At 38.8% G+C, this 24,505-nt stretch overlaps 1 protein-coding gene across 10 annotated transcripts in view; it reads right to left on the bottom strand.

The window, feature by feature from the left end:
* Positions 1-24,505, bottom strand: part of TNIK (TRAF2 and NCK interacting kinase) — a 407,656-nt gene that overhangs the window by 133,445 nt on the left and 249,706 nt on the right. For all 10 annotated transcript variants that reach the window (XM_027541165.1, XM_027541136.1, XM_027541146.1 and 7 more), the window contains exons 5-6: positions 3,941-4,051; positions 1,648-1,738 (exon numbers count right to left, since the gene is read on the bottom strand). In XM_027541165.1, coding sequence (XP_027396966.1) covers positions 1,648-1,738; positions 3,941-4,051 — 202 coding nt within the window. The remainder of the gene's footprint in view (positions 1-1,647; positions 1,739-3,940; positions 4,052-24,505) is intronic.

Genomic DNA, 24,505 nt, shown 5'->3' with positions numbered 1-24,505 from the left:
TTGTAAATAAGTTTACTTGCATCGTTTTTTTTCAGATTCCACACATAAGTGATATCATATGATATCTGTCTGACTTACTTAATTTAGTATAGTAATCTGTGTGTGTGTGTGTGTGTGTGTTAGTTGCTCTATTGTGTCTGACTTTTTGTGACTCCAAGGACTGTGGCCTGCCAGGCTCCTCTGTCTATGGAATTCTCCAGGCAAAAATACTGGAATGGGTAGCCATGCTCTTCTCCAGGGGATCTTCCCGACTCAGGTCTCCTGCATTGCAGGCAGATTCTTTACCATCTGAGCCACCAGGGAAGCCCATGATAATCTCTAGTGAATGTGTATGTTTAAATTGCATATATTAATATAAATGGATAAAGTACATCAATGAGAAAAGCACAAGGAGTTATATCTGGTTATATCAGGGCTCCATGGAGGACCAAAAATAGGTGTTAAATAAAAGGCAAGCTTGGACCATAAAGGAGAGTGTTTAGAGGATGCAAATACAGTGGTAATCAGCTAAGTTTCCACAGTCAGACTGCCTAAATTTGCATCTCATTTCTGACACTTATTCGTATGTAACCTAGTAGACAAACCTCTTGGAGCTTCATTTTCTTAATCCATAAAATGAGGATGCTGAGAGTCACGTGGAGCTGCTGTAATGTTTAAGTGAAATCATCTGCCTTCAAGCATTTTGTACATGATCTGGAACATAATAGTCCCTCACAAGTAACTGTTAATAGTGATGAGTGAACATTCTGAGGATAGCTTATGTAGTCAGTACATATGTAACAGTTTTCCCTACCTAATGTATGCTTTTGTTTTAAAAGAGAATATTCATGAGATGAAAGCTTGGCCCCAAATGCTAACTAAGAAAAAAAATGGAAATTATATATTTTAACAAAAAGGCAAGAGCGAATGTTTGGGATATAAACATAGGAGATAGTTAAGTCTCTTTGAAAAGAAACAATCATGGACAGTGATTCTTTTCTAGAAGACAAATTGCATCTCTTCTAGGATATCTGTCAATGTATGCTCTTACTTATATACATCAAGCAGTCAAATGCATGTGGGCATTCTCTACCTCATCTGGAAAATCCCAGATTTATTGTGGGAAGGGCTCTAATGGAAAGGACCAGAGAAAAGGATTCCCTCACTGATAACTCTGGCAGACGGAAGTGGGATAATCAATATGTGTGTAAAGTAGAATATCAAGCATCCATTTTGTACAGGTGCCCTAGGTAATAATGAAATTGATGTAAACAGCACTTAAAATATAGGGGAATATAGCAGGAAATTCATTATTCTAAATGTGTGTGGATATTTTCAATTTAAAAATAAGTCACCGTTGTTCTGTTACAGCAGCAACAACATAAACAAACTATAAGATATGGGAAACCATTTCAAGGTCAGCCACTTCTAATCTAAAGGCTCTTTGCTTAAAAAGTAAGCTCAATTATTTCCACACATTAAGCACTCCTAAAAGTGCTTTTAAAAAATGTTTTTTAAATAGGAAAAGAAACATGTTCCTTTCCATTCCAGGTACAATGACCTCCAAATACACAGTGATACATTTACATTCATTATTCAAAAAGAAAAACAGCTGAAACAATCCTACCAATTCCTGTAATTCCTAGGCTCCCTGGATTCTATTCTTACCTAGTTTCACTTCTGCATTTTCAGTCAGCAAGACATTCTGCCCTTTAATATCTCGATGAATCACTTTATGCTGGTGCAGGTGACTCAGCCCCTGGAGAGACAGAGTTGGGAAAGGTTAATAGGAATATAGATTCAGATGCAAAAAAATGTATTTTGGATGTTAATGATCCAAAAAATTCAAACTTACCCAGAGATCCTTTCATTATTGTATTCATATCTTTCATGTGGTCATAATTCAAATGTAGCACAATATTCATTTATTCTAAACTGCAAGCAACGGATCAGTATAAACTGAAATATACAGGCAGTCCTTACAATGCATGGTGCTGTGCTAAATGAAACACCTGCATATCAACTTCGATCTCGGGTAACAAGGAACCACACAAGCCGTGATATGACTGGTTCCAACATGCACATGTCTCAGCTAACAGCACTCTGAAAAGTCAGGACCACCTGCATTCGCCAGCTGGTACCCGGAACATCTACCGAGTCTGTACAGAAAACTGATTTAACAGAAGTCCCCACTTTTGGGGGCAATTTTTGAATTTAAAAGTTTAAAAGTTATCTTCTATTATATAATTTTAATTAAGCACAGTATTACTCAGACCAAGCAAGAAATTTCCCATTAGCTTTAAGCAATGTCTCACATTAAAAAAAAAGGAAAATAGCAATTTTTACTTCCTTTGTTAATGTTCACCACTGTCATTTTTAGTGCTTTATGATATTTGTGACTTTGTGCTCATTATGTGAAATAATTATTCAGGGACATCTCAACCTCATTGTGTTCCATTTTTCCATGAATTATCCTGACTTTGGCTTTTATGTGGTATGTGTTCTAAAAACAGACTTGTTCTAAGATACACTGTAACCTAAAGGAATCTGAAATTGGCATACTGAAGCAAATAATAGTATATCAATGCTTGCTAACTCAAGCACTGGATACCCAAGTGTTGTCATTTTTAATTTATTTTCTGTACTTTTCCCCATGCACTGTAGCACTGCTCTGGTTGTAAATCAGGTGACCAGAAGAAGTGGGTCTGGTCTGCTCATGGACTCTCCATTCTGTTTCCTTGGCCATTTGCCTATCCTTATGACAATACCACCCTGTCTTAACTACTTAGCAACTTTATAAGAAGTCCTGAAAACTGGCAGCATAAATTTTTCACCTTTGTTTCTCAAAATTGCCTCAATTATTCTTGGCCTTTTGTTATTTCCATATAATGTTTTAAAAATCAGCTTGTACCTCCACAAGTGTATCTAGAAGGATTTGAATAGGCAGTTTATGATACCAAGGATCAGACTGGGGAGAAATAACATCATTACAATATCAAGCATTCTAATTTATGAAATAGTTTTATGTTTTGTTCCCTTATATTAAGAAGGCAGGACAAATAAATAAATGTCAAGCAGATATAGTATAGGAATGTTCAGTGGACATATAGTAGCCTCCTTATTAATAGCAAGAGATAATTCAACTGATCCAAACAAACTAAAATATGGCCAGTTATCTTCTTCCTAAAGTGAACTCAGCAAATCTGACACTGCTGTGCAGACTGTCTGACTCTGGAATTTGTGGGCAAAACTGGGCAGATGGGCACATTTTTGCCCAACTGTTTCGACCGATTTTAGAGGTTGTCTCAAAGAAACTTTTTAAGGCAAAATCAGTTAAACTAGGTTTTATGTACTAAAACGGCTAACGTCATACAAGCCTTAAATTAGTTATAAACCTTCACAAGTTGAAAATTCAAACAAGTGACCAAAATATCTTTAAACAATCCATCTCCTAAGTGGAAAACTATCTTTGTGATCTAAAATCAGAATTCCAACCGGAAACTCCAAAGAAAATGAATCCCAGGTTAAGGGCAATCACCCAACTAACCCTTCAAATGAGAGTGCACGTGCCTATCCAGTTTTTTTGTTGTGTGTGTGCTCAGCTGTATCTGACTCTTTGTGACCCTATGGACTGTAGCCTGCCAGGCTCCTCTGTCCATGGGATTCTCCCAGCAAGAGTACTGGAGTGGGTTGCCATTTTCTCCTCCAGGGGATCTTCCTGACCCAGGGATTGAACCTGTGTCTCCTGTATTGTCAGGCAGATTCTTTACCTTTTGAGCCACCTGTGAAGTCTATTTAGAATGGCTCTCCCTTCATAACAACAGACCACAACACACACCACTGCCACCATCACTGTTAGAATAAAGCTCTAAGGAGGTTTCCGACATGAATTATGGAATGAATTAGTGGAAGGTCAGTGTAAAGTTCAATACCTCCCAAGGTATCCCATGTTGTCACTTACTCGTAAGATCTCCCTGCAGATGTACGCAATCCATTCCTCCTTCAACGTGTTACCTTTTGTGTTCTTGATCAGGTCAGTGACAGAGCCTGCACCGCAAAACTCCATCACCAACTGGCAAAGGAAGCAAATAGGCCATTATTATAATTGCACTCCAAGACTTCCACTGTGTTAAGAAAGCATAAGGTGTCCAGTTGGTTGCTTTGGAATGCCATTTCTGCAAAGAAAAAGTGATCATAAAATGACATATGAAACAAATTTTTATCTTTAATTTTTCCCCAAATGATAGATTTTTTTTGATGTGGACCATTTTTAGAGCTTTTACTGAATTTTGTTAAAAACATTGCTTCTTTTTTTAATGCTTTATTTGTTTGGCCTTGAGACATGTGGGATCTTAGCTTCCTGACCAGGGATCGAACCCTTATCCCCTGCATTGGAAGGTAAAGTCTTAACCACTGGACCACCAGGGAAGTCCTGGAAAGATTATTTTTAATTTTCTAAACTGAAAATTACAACTGGAAATTGAGGAAAATCTCCATATTCTAAGTATGTGTTTTAAATGAGGGCAGCTAGGTTGGTTCAGATGGAATTGAGACTATCCTTGTGGTTTCATTTAGCGGTCAAGCTCATCTTTCCTACAGAAGTAGGCTCATCCCCCTCTCTGAAAGAGCTGTGGTTGTCTAGGCAATCCCAAGCCAGAACAATAGAAGTGCACACTGTTTATGTTATTGGTTTGTAAGTGGCACTGTAAGCTGTCAGAGTGAGGACTATCTGCTTTTAATTAACTTCAGCAAATGTTCCCAAGAGGCTGGACATATCAGATAAATTCACTAAACAATAAGCCCTAATTTAGCACCTTTCATCCAGAAAGCTCCAAGTTCTCTATAAATATAAACTCATTATAGTACTCAGCAACTTTATAAAATAGGCAGAAAATAAACATCTCCCTTACTTAACGGAGAAGTAGAGACTAGAAGAAAAAAAGCAATCCATTTGCTTTTACATTCATTTTCTACGTTTAGAAAAACACATCCATTTCCATACATCCTCTCTCTTCTTCAAAAGTCTTCAGCAAAAGTCAGCTTATTAGGTACTTTTAAACATAACTATAAGAAAATAGTTTAGGATGACTAGCAATCAGTGTCTGGCTTGACGCTAGAAACAGAACTAAAATAGAGACATAATGAAATCACATTGATGATTTTGGCTTTGTCCAAATGTGCATTCCTAACATCAGCACCACGTCACCAGGTCCTAAAAGATAACCCATCAGGATGCAAAAATCTTTGGGCAGAAACAACGTTCTCTTTTTTCTAAATGCCCAGGTGAAACTCAAAAAATTATTTAAAAAACTCATAAAATTAGTTTTCTGAATGAGTTTCCAGTGTCATTCTGATTTGTCTTCTTATGATTTTATAAAGCATAACAAAACTCTCAGGGGCTCTTGTAAAGAAATTTGAAAAGTGCCACAAAAGAGCATGCTTCACCCGCCCCAAAAAGCTGTAAAATCATCATATATGAGAGCCAGGAAGCTACGAAAGACTGTAAGATCATGCTAGAAAGGATCAAAGAGTCAACTTTAAGAGGTCTCACTGGCCAAAATGGGATAATCTGAGAATCAGAAGCAACTGACAAAGAATTAATCTCAAAAATATAAAAGCAGCTCATGCAGCTCAATTCCAGAAAAATAAACGACCCCATCAAAAAATGGGCCAAAGAACTAAACAGACATTTCTCCAAAGAAGACATACAGATGGCTAACAAACACATGAAAAGATGCTCAACATCACTCATTATTAGAGAAATGCAAATCAAAACCACAATGAGGTACCATCTCACACCAGTCAGAATGGTTGCTATCAAAAAGTCTACAAACAATAAATGCTGGAGAGGGTGCGGAGAAAAGGGAACTCTCTTACACTGTTGGTGGGAATGCAAACTAGTACAGCCACTATGGAGAACAGTGTGGAGATTCCTTAAAAAACTGGAAATAGAACTGATATATGACCCAGCAATCCCACTGCTGGGCATACACACCGAGGAAACCAGAAGGGAAAGAGACATGTGTACCCCAATGTTCATCGCAGCACTGTTTATAATAGCCAGGACATGGAAGCAACCTAGATGTCCACCAGCAGATGAATGGATAAGAAAGCTGTGGTACATATACATAATGTAGTATTACTCAGCCATTAAAAAGAATACATTTGAATCAGTTCTAATGAGGTGGGTGAACCTCAAGCCTATTATACAGAGTGAAATAAATCAGAAAGAAAATCACCAATACAGTATACTAACACATATATATGGAATTTAGAAAGATGGTAACGATAACCCTGTATGCGAGACAGCAAAAGAGACACAGATATAAAGAACAGTCTTTCAGGCTCAGTGGGAGACGGCAAGGGTGGGATGATTTGAGAGAAGAGCATTGAAACATGTATATTATCATATGTGAAACAGATCGTCAGTCCAGGTTCGATGCATGAGACAGGGTGCTCAGGGCTGGTGCACTGGGATGACCCTGGGGGATGGGATAAAGAGGGAGGTGGGAAGGGGGTTCAGGATGGGGAACACATGTACACCCATGGCAAAAACCACTACAATATTGTAAAGTAATTAGCTTCCAATTAAAATAAATAATAAAAATTTAAAAAAAGAATAACTCCAATGTCTTGAAACACACGGAATATGCTTAAGTAAATGCATTAAAAAAAATCCCTTCAAAAAGAATATAACTGGCACTGTTTGAAGAAACTAAAGAACCAATTTCTTATACTGAAACTGGTAAATAAAGGGGAAAAAAATCAAGAATTTACACTGCCTTTCTTTTACAAGTTTTACTGCCGTGATTACATAATAAAAGAGCTAAAACTTTTCTTCACAAAAACAATATTTCATCTGATAAATGAAAATGACATAATGGAATTAGAATGTCACTATTTCACAACCTCTGATAAATTAGTGGATTTAAGCACCAATCATCAATGGCTGCTAACATAAAAAGAAAATAACCATGAACATGGTATATTTCTCCATCTATTAGTGTCCTCTTTGATTTCTTTCACCAGAGTTTTATAGTTTCCTATATATAGGTCTTTAGTTTCTTTAGGTAGATATATTCCTAAGTATTTTATTCTTTTCGTTGCAATGGTGAATGGAATTGTTGCCTTAATTTCTCTTTCTATTTTCTCATTATTAGTGTATAGGAATGCAAGGGATTTCTGTGTGTTGATTTTATATCCTGCAACTTTACTATATTCATTAATTAGGTCTAGTAATTTTCTGGTGGAGTCTTTAGGGTTTTCTATGTAGAGGATCATGTCATCTGCAAACAGTGAGAGTTTTACTTCTTCTTTTCCAAATTGGATTCCTTTTATTCCTTTTTCTGCTCTGACTGCTGTGGCCAAAACTTCCAAAACTATGTTGAATAGTAGTGGTGAGTGGGCACCCTTGTCTTGTTCCTGACTTTAGGGGACATGCTTTCAGTTCTTCACCATTTAAGATAATGTTTGCTGTGGGTTTGTCATATATAGCTTTTATTATGTTGAGGTATGTTCCTTCTATTCCTGCTTTCTGGAGAGTTTTTATCATGAATGGATGTTGAATTTTGTCAAAGGCTTTCTCTGCATCTACTGAGATAATCATATGGCTTTTATTTTTCAATTTGTTAATGTGGTGTATTACGTTGATTGATTTGCGGATATTGAAGAATCCTTGCATCCCTGGGATAAAGCCCACTTGGTCATGGTGTATGATCTTTTTAATGTGTTGTTGGATTCTGATCACTAGAATTTTGTTAAGGATTTTTGCATCTATGTTCATCAGTGATATTGGCCTGTAGTTTTCTTTTTTTGTGGCATCTTTGTCAGGTTTTGGTATTAGGGTGATGGTGGCCTCATAGAATGAGTTTGGAAGTTTACCTTCCTCTGCAATTTTCTGGAAGAGTTTGAGTAGGATAGGTGTTAGCTCTTCTCTAAATTTTTGGTAGAATTCAGCTGTGAAGCTGTCTGGACCTGGGCTTTTGTTTGCTGGAAGATTTCTGATTACAGTTTCAATTTCTGTGCTTGTGATGGGTCTGTTAAGATTTTCTGTTTCTTCCTGGTTCAGTTTTGGAAAGTTGTACTTTTCTAAGACTTTGTCCATTTCTTCCACGTTGTCCATTTTATTGGCATATAATTCCTGACTTCAGGCTCTACTACAAAGCCACAGTCATCAAGACAGTATGGTACTGGCACAAAGACAGAAATATAGATCAATGGAACAAAATAGAAAGCCCAGAGATAAATCCACGCACCTATGGACACCTTATCTTTGACAAAGGAGGCAAGAATATACAATGGATTAAAGACAATCTCTTTAACAAGTGGTGCTGGGAAAACTGGTCAACCACTTGTAAAAGAATGAAACTAGAACACTTCTAACACCATACACAAAAATAAACTCAAAATGGATTAAAGATCTAAACGTAAGACCAGAAACTATAAAACTCCTGGAGGAGAACATAGGCAAAACACTCTCCAACATAAATCACAGCATGATCCTCTATGACCCACCTCCCAGAATATTGGAAATAAAAGCAAAAATAAACAAATGGGACCTAATTAAACTTAAAAGCTTCTGCACAACAAAGGAAACTATAAGCAAGGTGAAAAGACAGCCTTCAGAATGGGAGAAAATAATAGCAAATGAAGCAACTGACAAACAACTAATCTCAAAAATATACAAGCAACTCCTACAGCTCAATTCCAGAAAAATAAATGACCCAATCAAAAAATGGGCCAAAGAACTAAATAGACATTTCTCCAAAGAAGACATACAGATGGCTAACAAACACATGAAAAGATGCTCAACATCACTCATTATCAGAGAAATGCAAATCAAAACCACTATGAGGTACCATCTCACACCAGTCAGAATGGCTGCGATCCAAAAGTCTACAAATAATAAATGCTGGAGAGGGTGTGGAGAAAAGGGAACCCTCTTACACTGTTGGTGGGAATGCAAACTAGTACAGCCACTATGGAGAACAGTGTGGAGATTCCTTAAAAAACTGGAAATAGAACTGACATACGACCCAGTCATCCCACTGCTGGGCATACACACCGAGGAAACCAGAATTGAAAGAGACACGTGTACCCCAATGTTCATCACAGCACTGTTTATAATAGCCAGGACATGGAAGCAACCTAGATGTCCATCAGCAGATGAATGGATAAGAAAGCTGTGGTACATATACACAATGGAGTATTAGCCATTAAAAAGAATACATTTGAATCAGTTCTAATGAGGTGGACGAAACTGGAGCCTATTACACAGAGTGACGTAAGCCAGAAAGAAAAATACCAATACAGTATACTAACACACATATATGGAATTTAGAAAGATGGTAACGATAACCCTGTAAGCGAGACAGCAAAAGAGACACAGATGTATAGAACAGTCTTTTGGACTCTGTGGGAGAGGGAGAGGGTGGGATGATTTGGGAGAATGGCACTGAAACATGTATAATATCATATATGAAATGAATCGCCAGTTCTGGTTCGATGCAGGATACAGGATACTTGGGGCTGGTGCACTGGGACGACCCAGAGGGATGGTACGGGGAGGGAGGAGAGAGGAGGGTTCAGGATTGGGAACACATGTACACCTGTGGCGGATTCATGTTGATGTATGGCAAAACCAATACAATATTGTAAAGTAATTAACCTCCAATTAAAATAAATAAAAAAAGAAGAAAGAAAAAAGAAAATAACCAGCTAAGATTTATCTCTTGATTAGAGTAACACAACATCACCTAAGGAGTAATCGTGCCCGAAACAAAGCAAAACAAAAAACCTCAAACTAAATTTGATCAAGCATCTAGTTTCAGTTACCAATTTACAGGAAATTAAGAAGACTGAGGAGCAAACATGTTACATGATGGGGATACAATCCATAAAACCTAGGATAAAAAACTCCAAAGGGTAAATGGCCCATTTGCTTCAACAAATATATATAACGAAAGAAGAAGAGATGGAAGGGAAATCTGTAGGTTTCATAACATTTAAAAAGGTCTACTAACAAACTGCAGTGAATGCAACTTATCTGGACACTAATGTTTTTTTAAAAAAAGCTGTTTAAATTTTTGAGAACAATCTACAGTCTAGATATTTGCTGACATCAAGGAAATGTGGTTGACATTTTTTAAGGGTGATGATAGTATTTTGGTTATGTGAAAAAATAATTCTATTTTAGAGAAGCATACTGAAGTATCAATACTAAGGATAAAATGATATGATGATAGTCTCTTCTACAAATGAGGCTGGGTCAACTGGATATCCACATGTAAAAGAATACTGTTGAATCCTTACCTCATATCACATGTAAAAAATTATCTCAGAATGAATCAATGATGTAAATGTAAGAACTAGAACTGTAAAACTCTTAGGAGAGAACAAGGGGTAAATTTCCACCACCATGGACTTGGCAATGGTTTCTTAACTTTGACACTAAAAGCACAAACAACAACAACAACAAAAATAAGTAAAGGAGAGAAATTGGATTTCATCAACATTAAAAATTTTGTGCATCGAAAGACATTATCAAGAGGGTGAAATGACAACTCACAGAATGGACAACACATGTGCAAATCACATATCTAATAAGGGTCTAGTATCCAGAATATATAAAGCACACTTACAACTCAACAAGAAAAATATAAACAACACAATTGAAAAAGGGGCGAAACACCTGAATAGGCATTTCTCCAAAGAAGATATACAAATGACTAACAATCACATGAAAAGATGCTCAACGTCAAAACCACAATGAGATACCACTTCACACCCTTTAGGATGACTACAATTTAAATTAAAAAAAAAAAAAGTAAAACAGAAAATAATGTGTTGGCAAAAATGTGAAGAAATTAGAACTCTCCTACATGGTTGGACAGAATGTAAACTGTGGCAAACAGTTAGATGATTCCTCAGTAAGTTAGAAATATCATCAGTCAGTTCAGTTCAGTTGCTCAGTCGTGTCCGACTCTTTGTGACCCCGTGAATTGCAGCACACCAGGCCTCCCTGTCCATCACCAACTCCCAGAGTTCACTCAAACTCACATCCATCGAGTTGGTGATGCCATCCAGCCATCTCATCCTCTGTTGTCCCCTATTCCTCCTGCCCCCAATCCCTCCCAGCATCAGAAATATCATATATATATATATAAGAAATAGCATATGACCTAGCAATTTCACTTCAAGGTATATACCTACCCCTCAAAATTGAAAACATGTGTTTAAACACTTGCATATGAATGCTCAAAGCAGCACTGTTCACAATATACAAAATGTGGAAATAACCAAACTATCCATCATCACAGATGAATAAATAAAATGTAGTATATCCATACAGTAGAGTATTATTCAGATATGAAACGGAATGAAACACTGATGCATGATATAATGTGGATGAATCTTGAAAACATCATGATACTAATAACTGAAAGAAGCCAAAAGAAGAAAGCTATATGTTGTATAATCCACTTACATGAAATATCCAGAATTGGCAAACCCGCAGAGAACGAAAGCAGATTAGTGGTTTTTCAGGGGGAGGGAAGAATGGGAGTTGCAGCTTAAGGGGTAGAGAGTTTCTTTCTGGAGTGATAAGAAAGTTTTGGAACTAGACAGGGGTGATGGTTGCACAACATTGGGTACTTAAACCCACTGTTATATACCTTAAAATTATTAAAATGCCAAATTTCAGGCTATGTGTATTTTATCAGACTTTTTCTTTTTTTAAAAAAAGATGATGAAATTTGTTTTAAAATAACAGAAGGGAGGAAGTAGATGGGTGTATAGGTGGGGCAGGATTGACAACTGGTTGACAATTGTTGGGGCTAGTTTGGGGCACATTATACTGTTCTGTCCATTTTTGTGTATTTGGAGGATTCTGAATAAATACAAAGTTAAAGAAAATCCTGTTTATGTAAATTGTGTTTCAAAAGCAGCAGGATGGACCAAAGAAACATCCTTGGGTAGAGAGAGAACATTTTCTTCTAGAGAGCAAAACATGTTTGTGTTCCTTTTCCAAATCCCATTTTGAAAAGCAAGTGACCATACCTCCTACAAGTATATCCACTGCTCCTGCATCCGCTGGAGAAAATGCCCCAGCGTTGAGCTCTATTAGGCCACATAATTATAGTTCCCAAGGAAAGCAGTGGAAGCCCTCTGACTCCAGTCTTTCAAAATTAGATTGGACAGAATACTTTCAAATATTCAGTAGGAAACAATCCCGTGCTAGCCAGGCACTAATGTCAGTGATTTCTATAATTTGCTTCTCCATTCAGCTCCAGCTGAAGGCTGCTAAGTTCTTTTCAACTCACTATGGAACAAAATGATTGTTAAATTATGTAACGGGATTTTTTCCTTTTTTAAAAAAAAAAGGAAAGAGAAAAAAAGAAACCAGCATTTGCTAGCAGTCGGTTCCTGCAGCCTCACAGCAACACTGATAATTACTGCCACTGCACAGTGGGGACCCTCCCTCACCACAAGTAACCTCATCACATTAATAAACAGAAACAGGGCTCAACATGCCAAGCCCAGCAGCGGTAAGTCAATAACTTCACATCTTGCAAAGCAAGAAATAATGCATCATTAATATTTTCCTTGAAAGAAAGTCCTCAAAGAGTTGACACTGGGGCAACAATACTTGCTAACATTTACTGAGAAGCTACCATGTGCCAGGCACAGGGCTGAGTGGTTTGCACTTGCTGTTTCATTCATTCTGCTTCCCCTCAATTCCCTTTCCTTTCTTTATTTGGAAATGAAGCTTAGTTTTGGTCCCCAGCCTTATTCATGGTATATATACTCATTAAGTAACTAGAGCAGGTTGAAAGCATCATACTTTCTCAATTACTAGCTAAATGACCTTGGGCATGTTCCCTAACTTCACTGGGTTCAGCACTCCGCCACCATCGCTATTAAAACAAAAGCATCAGCCTTACATAGTTGATGTGAACACTGTCTTACAGAATATAAAGCTTCTGGTAGCCAGAATTCTCAAATTCTATTATTTATCCATTCTTTGGTCCGTTTGCCTTTATTAAAAAAAAAAAAAAAAAAAGAAAATTCCAACTTGGAAGACAGCATTAGTAGCTTCCCAAGATCCACTTCACTCAGATGGTTAGGAAATGGCTAAAAGGGCACCTACGAAGGGCACTGGGCACATGTGCTTCTAAAACTTCTGTTAATGACAGAAGGCCAAGGATGCAGCTCTTTTTCTTCAAGCTTGTATCACACAGCAAGAAGACACATAGGTGCATTCCAGGACACTGGAGCTTTTTATTTGGCAGGCTGGAAGACGGTGGGAGAGGTTTAAAAAGAATCTTACATTTGAAATTCTCACTCACTAGCACCTACATAACTGGGTCAGAAAATGAAAATACACATGCATGTCACTTGGGAAGAAAGGAGGAAGGTGAAGTTGAAGGTGAACACAGAAGTGCGCTCAGGCACGATGGGGGCTGGGCCGGGGCCGTACCTGGAAACGTGTCAAGGAGAAGATATTTAAAAAGCAGCACAGTGTGTATAGTGCAACCCAGTTATTAGGGAAAAGGTTGCTTGGGTTGTTGAACGTGGGAAGCTATTTCTATCTAAACTGATAAAAATTTTAAAACAAAGAGTTCTAGCATATTTCACAATTTGCACGGTTGTTTATCACTTTTTTTGGGTGGGGGGTCTGATGAGCAGGAGGTTTTCTCTTAGAGTTTGTGGGGTAAGGAGATTGTTTTCTTTTAATGCCCTCCTGTTCATTCCTCCTGCTTCAGGACAGTACAGAAGTCAAGGATCTCTGGCCTCAGCTGATCCCAGACGGAGTTTCCGAAGCACTATCTCAGCCCTCCCTGAGGTCACCCCCCTAACTGGGAGGGGCATGGGTTTGGAATCAGCAGATGTGGTCACTTCTAACTTGCCCTTTCCAACCCTAGTCACCTCTGAAAGAATTTTAAAAGGTCTGTTCTCAGAATCAGCCTAAGAGGCTTAGGATGACTTCTGAGGTCCCCAAGGTATTATACTCACTTGCTAGTCAATTGGTTTTATGTTCCTGTAACAAGAAAAAAAGTTTTAAGGTATTTTAAAACTGCAGGACTAGCCCAGACTGTCTTGACAGCAATATATTAACCCAAATGTCACCAGTCAGTCACCTAGAGATTCCTTCCCTTTTATAGTAAAAGGGGAGATGAGAGATAGGACAGGAAGAGGAAGGAGCAGGGGGATGAAGGTCGACCTAAAATGAAGGAAGTCTGCACCAAGGGCTTCCCTGGTGGCTCAGTGGCAAAGAATCCACCTATCAACGCAGGAGATGCAAGAGACCTGGGTTCGATCCCTGGATCGGGAAGATCCTCCGGAGAAACAAATGGCGACCCATTTCAGTATTCCTGCCTGGGAAATCCCATGGACAGAGGAGCCTGGCAGGCTACAGTCCATAGGGTCACAAAAGAGTCGGACACGACTCAGTAACTAAACAACAACTGCACCAAGCGATTGCACAAACAATCTAAGAAAAGGGGAGGAAAGATCAACATCTAAGAATTCACAAGTCTGCAAAGGATCAGCCTACTGACCTTGAACATCCAGAAGCATCAGCAAGGCACAGGATATTCTTATCATGTGGAGGTGGGAACAGCCACAGATCCCATCTGCATGATTTACGAAGGTGTAAACAAAACCCAGACTCAGTACTTTGTTACAGAATGCAGCTTCATTTGCCAAAGGTAGTTTAAGTCGCACAATAAAAAACATTGTGTGTACAGAGGTACACCAATTGCTGGGTATACATTTATCATTTCAGTCAACTGATGCTGTTGATGTAAAGCAACAGCAAAACTGTCGGCAATTTCAAATTGGGAAACCAACTGAGAAACCTAAACAGGTTTTTGCATTTATTTTTAAACCAGCATGTATTTGGGGAAACAAAAACTCCTTTGGCTTCTGAATTATATTTTTAGACTTGAAAAGAGAATGCTTATAACTACAAATTCTAAGTGTTCCAAAGACAAAAAGATGAGCCCCAGTGATGTGAAATCTCAGATTTTGTCAATAAAGTTTCTGGATATGTATTTTGAGAATAACAACCAGAGTTTGAATGTACTAAGCCGGCTGGTATTCTTAGAGACAATAAACCCGCCCAATTGACAGCTAGAAATGCTCTGTGGTCGCCCATGTCTAAGGAGAGAGCCGTCTCAGAGTTAGCATGGTAGCATTCAAGTAAAGAGAAGTTAGCTGCCTCCTGGATTTGGTACCTGGCGCTCAAATTTCTTAGAAAGCATGCAAGATCTTCTGAAGGGTATTTCCTATTAGGGGTAAATCATAACATGTCCATTTGAGCCGTGGATCAAATCAGAGACTAACCTCAAAGGCTACATGAAATTTACAAGTCTGCCTCTTAGAAAGAATTTACAGGTAGTGACAGGGGAACAAGTTTTCAGAAAAGTTAACAACAGAAAAAGAAAAAAACAACACTGGCTTTAGAAGACTTAGGACTAACGACTAAGAAACTTGGTAGTTGAGGATTCTGAGAAGTGTAACGCAAATAGGAATATTGCCTTTGACTCAAAATCAATCTAGAATAGGAACCAGAGGGTTATGTAGACCATTAACAGAGTAACTTTCTGCTAAGTTGATTCAGTCGTGTGTGTCCAACTCTTTGGGGCCCTGTGGACCATAACCTGCCAGGCTCCTCTGTCCATGAGATTCTCTGTCCATGAGATTCTCCAGATTGCTATGCCCTCCTCCAAGGGATCTTCCTGACCCAGGGATGGAACCCTAGTCTCTTATGTCTCCTGCACTGGCAGGTGGGTTCTTTACCACTAGCGCCACCAGGGAAGCCCGAAAGGAAGCTTAGCAGAGGATGGTTGCTGAGCAGAGAGAGTAACTTTGGGCATACATCAAGTCTACCTTTTGCTAAGGTAAAAAGCCGTTTAAGCACAGTTCAAATGAAATTCATTAGAATAAAAAAAGAAATCATTTTTACACTCTTGTCACTTAATCACCCATTAATTCATAAAAATGGCTCCATTAAAGCTGAACTCAAGCTCAGTTGCACAGTATTAAATCAGGTATAACTTTAGCTCTGTGTTTGTACCTAAGTAACTTACATTCTGTGTCTATAGCTCATGCAGTGGGGCAGCTCCAAGACTGGGAAACAGTGTACAATCACTCCTCCCACTATTTATTCAGTCTTAAAATTTTCCACTCACAAATAATAAGACTCAGTTACTTCTCCAGACAAGTAACCTAGGTTGAAAATATGAAGGAAGGGAATTCTTTAGTAATAAAACTGCATGTGTCCTCAGTTACTCAGTCGTATCTGACTCTGCGACGCCATGGACTGTACCTGCCAGGCTCATCTGTCCATGGAATTCTCCAGGCAACAATACTGGAGTGGGTTGCCATTTCCTTCTCCAGGGGATCTTCTCAACCCAGGGACTGAAGCTGTGTCTCCTGTATTGGCAGGAGGATTCTTTACCACTTGAGCCACCATCTTACTTGACCAGCCTACATTTTGGAAACTAATCAGAAATTTATTTCCTTTTATAAGATATTCTAGCCCTGTGATTGTTGTGGTGGTATCAAAAGAGATGGCAAAATATGTGTGATTTTGCTTTCTAACTTGAGGAAATTCGTCCATTTAATAGACAGGCCTTGTCACTCCCCGGAGAAGGCAATGGCACCCCACTCCAGTACTCTTGCCTGGAAAATCCCATGGACGAAGGAGCCTCCTAGGCTGCAGTCCATGGGGTCGCTGAAGGTCGGACACGACTGAGAGACTTCACTTTCACTTTTCACTTTCTCGCACTGGAGAAGGAAATGGCAACCCACTCCAGTGTTCTTGCCTGGAAAATCCCAGGGACGGGGGAGCCTGGTGGGCTGCTGTCTCTGGGGTCGCACAGAGTCGGACACGACTGAAGCGACTTAGCAGCAGCAACAGTCACTCCCAGTGTCTGAAGGGCATGCAGCAAAGTAGAAGGCCTCTCTTTGCTGAGACAGAGCAGAATGAGATGGCCGTGCTGTGTGTCAGGGTGCCTTGTTTCGGAGAGATCGGAATCTTTATTGAAAGAGCTCTCTTTTTTGATTTCCGGATCAAGCCCTGAGCAGCTGATAAGGGAGAATTACTTGGCCATTATCAGAAGTAGTTGTATTTCCACAAAGAGCTGGGACTAAACAAGAGTTTATCTCTGTGACAAGACTGATAGAATTCACACAGATTATAATTCAATTAGACACCTAAAACAGCACCTATATTGGCTGGTGGCATATGTGCAAACCTCTGGCCTCTAGCCATAGCACAAGAAATACCTGGGGAATAGTTCCTGTGGTCTGAAAACTGGGAATAAATGTTAGAGTGCTACTCTTGGTTGCTACAGGCTCTGTCTCTATTTAATTCATAATAATATTTTTAAAGAAATGTAATCCTAAAAGAATGCCATTAACCCAAAGAGTCAACTCTCTGTGACCTTTGCAATTATTTGCTAAAACACTCCCAAAGGGTTTAATGTACTTTTCAAAGTGTATTTCTAAGACTTAAGAAATACCATCTTCATAGCAGCAGCTAACAGGTCTCGCTATCCTCCCGGAAAGCTGGGGAAACTGAGAATTTTCATGGGAAATTTTCATGAATGAAATTGAATAGTGAACTCAAAAATAAATTTTTTTAGGGACTTCCTTGGCTGCCCAGTGGTTAAGACCCCATACTCCCACTGCAGGGGTCTAAGATCCTGCATGCTGTGGGGTGTAGGCCCCTGCCAAAATACACGTTTAAACACAAAGCTTCAGTCCTACTTGGAACACCAACCTTTGACCTATTTTTTGCAACTTCTGAAACTATTTTTCACAAATAAAAGGAGAAGAATGCAGGGTTTGATTCTAGCATCAGGCAGCTTGAGGTTAGCTAACACACTAGTTTCATCACCCAGTAGCTGTGAATCCTCAAGCAAACTTCTTAAGTTCTCTGAGCCTAATTTCCTCATCTATAATAAAGTGGGGATAATGAGAATATTTAATTTGTAGAGTAGTTATGAAGATATAGTGAAATAATATGACAACGCAAACAAATACATTACTCTGCACATGTGAAGCAGGTGATAAATATTACTTGCCATCGTTGTTAACACAGAATGCCTGTGGTTTGATGAGTCAGAGGACTTGGACCCAGTACACACTATTATATTCCGTAACCAAGTTTGCATCAATATTGTGATCTGATACTAATTTCCCAACTATTATGTTTCTGTTCTGCCTTTAACTTTTTACAAAGAAAGAAAGTGAAGTTGCTCAGTCATGTCCGACTCTTTGCGACCCCATGGACTGTAGCCTACCAGGCTCCTCTGTCCATGGGATTTTCCAGGCAAGCGTACTGGAGTGGGGTGTCATTTCCTTCTCCAAGGGATCTTCCCAACCCAGGGATCGAACCTGCGTCTCCCACATTGCAGGCAGACACTTTACCATCTGAGCCACCAGGGAATTTCTTATCAAATAGAACAACTAGAAAAAGAAATGATGCTCTTGTACCTATGAGGAATTTCATAGCTTTGTATTGTTATCCTCAGTGACACAGAAGCAAATGGACTAGCTAATGGGGACAGTCAGAACAGTCCTCTGCGTGGGCACAAAAGGCCATCTGACAAAAGGGAGGTCCTCTGCTTCCAAGCAGGACGTGGGGCCTGAAACTACTGTGTTTTGCCACCAGCATCTGATTGCAGGTGGGAAAAATGGAATGTGAAGGCAGAGGTCCTCCCCACGTGGCCCGTGATCACTACTTACAAACGCCCGTGAACTTCAGGAAGGGGACTGGCTTGCTCAGTCTCCTCCCTGGTCCTTCCTGCTTCTCCTCTGGCCCCCATCTGGCCTACTCTCAACTCAGCAACCAGAGGGACTCCTTCACTCTATGAGTCAGATTCTCTCCCCCACCCCCTTCAAAACCCTCGAGTGGCTTCCACCTCACTCAGAGGAAAAGCCGACATCCTGCCAATGCCCTATAAGCCCTTGCCTGATCTGGCCCCATCTCCCACATCTTTTTGTCACGTTGGCCTTGTCGATAATCCTGAAAACACCAGGCCTGGAATGCTCAAAGTTATCTACAAGGGGGTTCCCCTGGCCACTGCAGCCCCTACCTGCATCCTCATAAGCCCTTCCCTGCTCTTCTAGGGATATGCACTTTCAGCTTTTCGAATAGTTTTCTGACATAATATGATTGTGGTCTGTAGCAAGAATGTACACCACGTGTAACTTGGGGCTTCCATCAGTTTTGTTCACTGATGTTTCTTATCGTCTAGAAGAGTGCCTCACGCCTAGCAAGTGCTTGATATGTATTTGTTGGGTGAATGAATGAGTGGGTGAATAGATGAACACATACACATGCAAGCTCCTGATTCCCAGCCACCACAGCCATCTCCACGACAAGAGCAATGGGCCAGGGTGAGAAATGGCAAGCAGTGACTCATTTCTAGAGCATCAAACCTCCTGTTTGTACCCTGCAGATGCAAACAGGCTTGCTGCATGCTCCCACTACTGATCTGAAAACGGACTGCAAATTTTGCTCATTTAAAACAACAACAACTTCCAATGCCTTTCATAGAACTTCCAGCCAAGCTACATGGTCATATTTCAGGATGTCTGCATTCTTATTCTGCGTCCATCCATTAATGAGCTCAGAGGCTCTGAGAAAGAAATTAGCTTCACTGGGATCCAGTAAAATAAACGACAACTAATTTTTTTTCCAGCTTAAAAAATCTCAGTTTTAAGAAAAATAGTTTGACCTGTTTGACCACTCCTGTTTGTGCACCCAACACAGGAGCACCGCAGTATGTAAGACAAATGCTAACAAGTATGAAAGGAGAAATTAACAATAACACAATAATAGTGGGAAACTTTAATACCCCACTCACACCTATGGATAGATCAACTAAACAGAAAATTAACAAGGAAACACAAACTTTAAATGATACAATAGACCAGTTAGACCTAATTGATATCTATAGGACATTTCATCCCAAAACAATGAATTTCACCTTTTTCTCAAGCGCACATGGAACCTTCTCCAGGATAGATCACATCCTGGGCCATAAAGCTAGCCTTGGTAAATTCAAAAAAATAGAAATCATTCCAAGCATCTTTTCTGACCATAATGCAGTAAGATTAGATCTCAATTACAGGAGAAAAACTATTAAAAATTCCAACATATGGAGGATGAACAACATGCTGCTGAATAACCAACAAATCACAGAAGAAATCAAAAAAGAAATCAAAATTTGCATAGAAACGAATGAAAATGAAAACACAACAACCCAAAACCTGTGGGACACAGTAAAAGCAGTCCTAAGGGGAAAGTTCATAGCAATACAGGCACACCTCAAGAAACAAGAAAAAAGTCAAATAAATAACCTAACTCTACACCTAAAGCAACTAGAAAAGGAAGAAATGAAGAACCCCAGGGTTAGTAGAAGGAAAGAAATCTTAAAAATTAGAGCAGAAATAAATGCAAAAGAAACAAAAGAGACCATAGCAAAAATCAACAAAGCCAAAAGCTGGTTCTTTGAAAGGATAAATAAAATTGACAAACCATTAGCCAGACTCATCAAGAAACAAAGGGAGAAAAATCAAATCAATAAATTAGAAACGAAAATGGAGAGATCACAACAGACAACACAGAAATACAAAGGATCATAAGAGACTATTATCAACAATTATATGCCAATAAAATGGACAACGAGGAAGAAATGGACAAATTCTTAGAAAAGTACAACTTTCCAAAACTCGACCAGGAAGAAATAGAAAACCTTAACAGACCCATCACAAGCACGGAAATTGAAACTGTAATCAAAAATCTTCCAGCAAACAAAAGCCCAGGTCCAGACGGCTTCACAGCTGAATTCTACCAAAAATTTAGAGAAGAGCTAACACCTATCCTACTCAAACTCTTCCACAAAATTGCAGAGGAAGGTAAACTTCCAAACTCATTCTATGAGGCCACCATCACCCTAATACCAAAACCTGACAAAGATCCCACAAAAAAAGAAAACTACAGGCCAATATCACTGATGAACATAGATGCAAAAATCCTAAACAAAATTCTAGCAATCAGAATCCAACAACACATTAAAAAGATCATACACCATGACCAAGTGGGCTTTATCCCAGGGATGCAAGGATTCTTCAATATCCGCAAATCAATCAATGTAATACACCACATTAACAAATTGAAAAATAAAAACCATATGATTATCTCAATAGATGCAGAGAAAGCCTTTGACAAAATTCAACACCGGTTTATGATAAAAACTCTCCAGAAAGCAGGAATAGAAGGAACATACCTCAACATAATAAAAGCTATATATGACAAACCCACAGCGAACATTATCCTCAATGGTGAAAAATTGAAAGCGTTTCCTCTAAAGTCAGGAACAAGACAAGGGTGCCCACTTTCACCATTACTATTCAACATAGTTTTGGAAGTTTTGGCCACAGCAATCAGAGCAGAAAAAGAAATAAAAGGAATCCAAATTGGAAAAGAAGAAGTAAAACTCTCACTATTTGCAGATGACATGATCCTCTACATAGAAAACCCTAAAGACTCCACCAGAAAATTACTAGAACTAATCAATGATTATAGTAAAGTTGCAGGATATAAAATCAACACACAGAAATCCCTTGCATTCCTATACACTAATAATGAGAAAACAGAAAGAGAAATTAAGGAAACAATTCCATTCACCATTGCAACGAAAATAATAAAATACTTAGGAATATATCTACCTAAAGAAACTAAAGACCTATATATAGAAAACTATAAAACACTGGTGAAAGAAATCAAAGAGGACACTAATAGATGGAGAAATATACCATGTTCATGGATTGGAAGAATCAATATAGTGAAAATGAGTATACTACCTAAAGCAATTTATAGATTCAATGCAATCCCTATCAAGCTACCAACAGTATTCTTCACAGAGCTAGAACAAATAATTTCACAATTTGTATGGAAATACAAAAAACCTCGAATAGCCAAAGCGATCTTGAGAAAGAAAAATGGAACTGGAGGAATCAACCTACCTGACTTCAAGCTCTACTACAAAGCCACAGTTATCAAGACAGTATGGTACTGGCACAAAGACAGAAATATAGATCAATGGAACAAAATAGAAAGCCCAGAGATAAATCCACGCACATATGGACACCTTATCTTTGACAAAGGAGGCAAGAATATACAATGAATTAAAGACAATCTCTTTAACAAGTGGTGCTGGGAAATCTGGTCAACCACTTGTAAAAGAATGAAACTAGAACACTTTCTAACACCATATACAAAAATAAACTCAAAATGGATTAAAGATCTCAACATAAGACCAGAAACTATAAAACTCCTAGAGGAGAACATAGGCAAAACACTCTCTGACATACATCACAGCAGGATCCTCTATGAAAAAAAAAAAAAAATCTCAGTTTTAAGAAAAATAGTTTGACCTGTTTGACCACTCCTCTCCTTCCCCAACCAATGATTTATAATATATATGCCCAAATTTTAATATTAATAGCTCAGCCTAATAAGAAAACTACCTGGTCTGGCCCATCTCACAAAAGGGGTGATGTTAACAGCTAGGTGTGACTCATCTGGAAATAGTGGTGCTACCTCAGGGGATAAACTGGAGGTGATTCCAAAGCTATAGCTTTGACCAAACTAAAAAATGCTTATGCAGACAGTATCAAAACAGCTATCGTTCTCCTCTTGTCATCTGCTGCAGCTTATGGCACGGCAGGAGTCCTTGCTAAAATGCTAGATTTTTGGCAGTATAGAAGTCCTATGGGAACACAGGACTATATTGTGTTCTATATATAAGTCCTATATATAAGTTCTATACTATAAGTCCTATATTCACACTCATGCCATCTCATCACATCCTCCTCAACCTATAGGCCACAGGGAAGCTGAACTTTCAAAAGTACCTGTAGCAATTATCAGTTTGAATCAATAAAAATAATAGCAACCAAGTGTGTACCAATAATATCGCTTTCATTCATAAAACAACTATTTTGTCAGCATCACATGCCCAGCCCCTTCCTGGTGTTTAAGACACTGAGATGCAAAAGACACATTCCTTGTTCTCAGAACTTGTCTTTGTAAGGAGCAAAGATAACCCAATGAGAAGCAATTAAAAATGATACGGTGGCTCAGTGGTGGGGAATCCACCTGACAATGCAGGAGACAAGGCTTCAATCCCTGACCGAGAAGATCTCACGTGCCTTAGAGTAATTAAGCCCGAATGGCACCCCACTCCAGTACTCTTGCCTGGAAAATCCTATGGACGGAGGAGCCTGGTAGGCTGCAGTCCATGGGGTCGCTGAGGGTCGGACACGACTGAGAGACTTGACTTTCACTTTTCACTTTCATGCATTGGAGAAGGAAATGGCAACCCACTCCAGCGTTCTTGCCTGGAGAATTCCAGGGACTGCGGAGCCTGGTGGGCTGCCGTCTATGGGGTCGCACAGAGTCGGACACGACTGAAGTGACTTAGCAGCAGTGGCAGCAGCAGCCACCAACTATTGAGCCTGTGTTCCAGAGCCTGAGAGCCTCAGCTACTGAGCCCGAGTGCTCTGAAGCCCGTGCTCTGCAACAAGAAAAGCCACCACAACAGGAAGTCCTCACACAGCAAGAGAGTAGCCCCTGCTCACTGCAACTAGAGAAAAGCCTGCACAGCAATGAAGAACCAGCACAGCTAAAAATAGATAAATATTTTTTTTTAAAAAAGACATTGAAAAAAAGTTTCAGAAATTAAATTACTGAAATTACTACCCAGAAACAAACATCTTCAATGTTATTGGTGCTCACTATTCTAGACATCCCCATCATGTTAATATATGTGTACATACTGGTCCTTTCTCTTTTTTTGAAAAAAATGAAAATGTGCTATATCTAATCATAGCCTCTAAAAAATCCTTACTATAATTGTTCATGTTCATCCATTTGTAAACACAGATCTACATCATTTTAACTGGTTGAGTATTGTCCCCTAACAGATTTATTTAAGTGATTACCTACTGGTTAGCATCTATAATGCATATATTTTTATGTAGTTAAATTTAGGATATATTCCTGTATGTGAAAATATTGAGTCAAAAGTAAGGCATTTCCTTTGGGAGATTAAATAGAGATAAAGATATCTGTGTGTGTGTGTGTGTGTGTGTTTTCCAACTACCCTTAAGTAAAGTTGTACCAACACTCATTTCTATAAGCAGAGGATGTGACTGTCCATCCTGAGTATATCATTAAAAAAAAAAAACCTTTGCCAGTCTACTGGATAAGAAGTGGTATCTAATTCTTGTTTTCTTTTGTATTTATATTGTTAGTAAGATTACACTTTAAAAACATCTTTCTTGGTAGTTGATATTTCTTATTTTTTTAATTGCTGCCTTATCTTAACTTAGTCTTTCCATTAATCATTTTACATATTTTCTTATTGATTTATAAAAACTCTTCATCTCTAAAGGCTACTAAATTCCTTGTCATCAAGTGTTTAAGCAAAAATACAGGTTTTTT

This window comes from Bos indicus x Bos taurus, chromosome 1 (genome assembly GCF_003369695.1).
Source record: "Bos indicus x Bos taurus breed Angus x Brahman F1 hybrid chromosome 1, Bos_hybrid_MaternalHap_v2.0, whole genome shotgun sequence".
Lineage (NCBI taxonomy): Eukaryota > Metazoa > Chordata > Mammalia > Artiodactyla > Bovidae > Bos > Bos indicus x Bos taurus.
The sequence above is the reverse complement of the archived record's forward strand: the minus strand, read 5'-3'. Positions and strand labels throughout refer to the sequence as shown.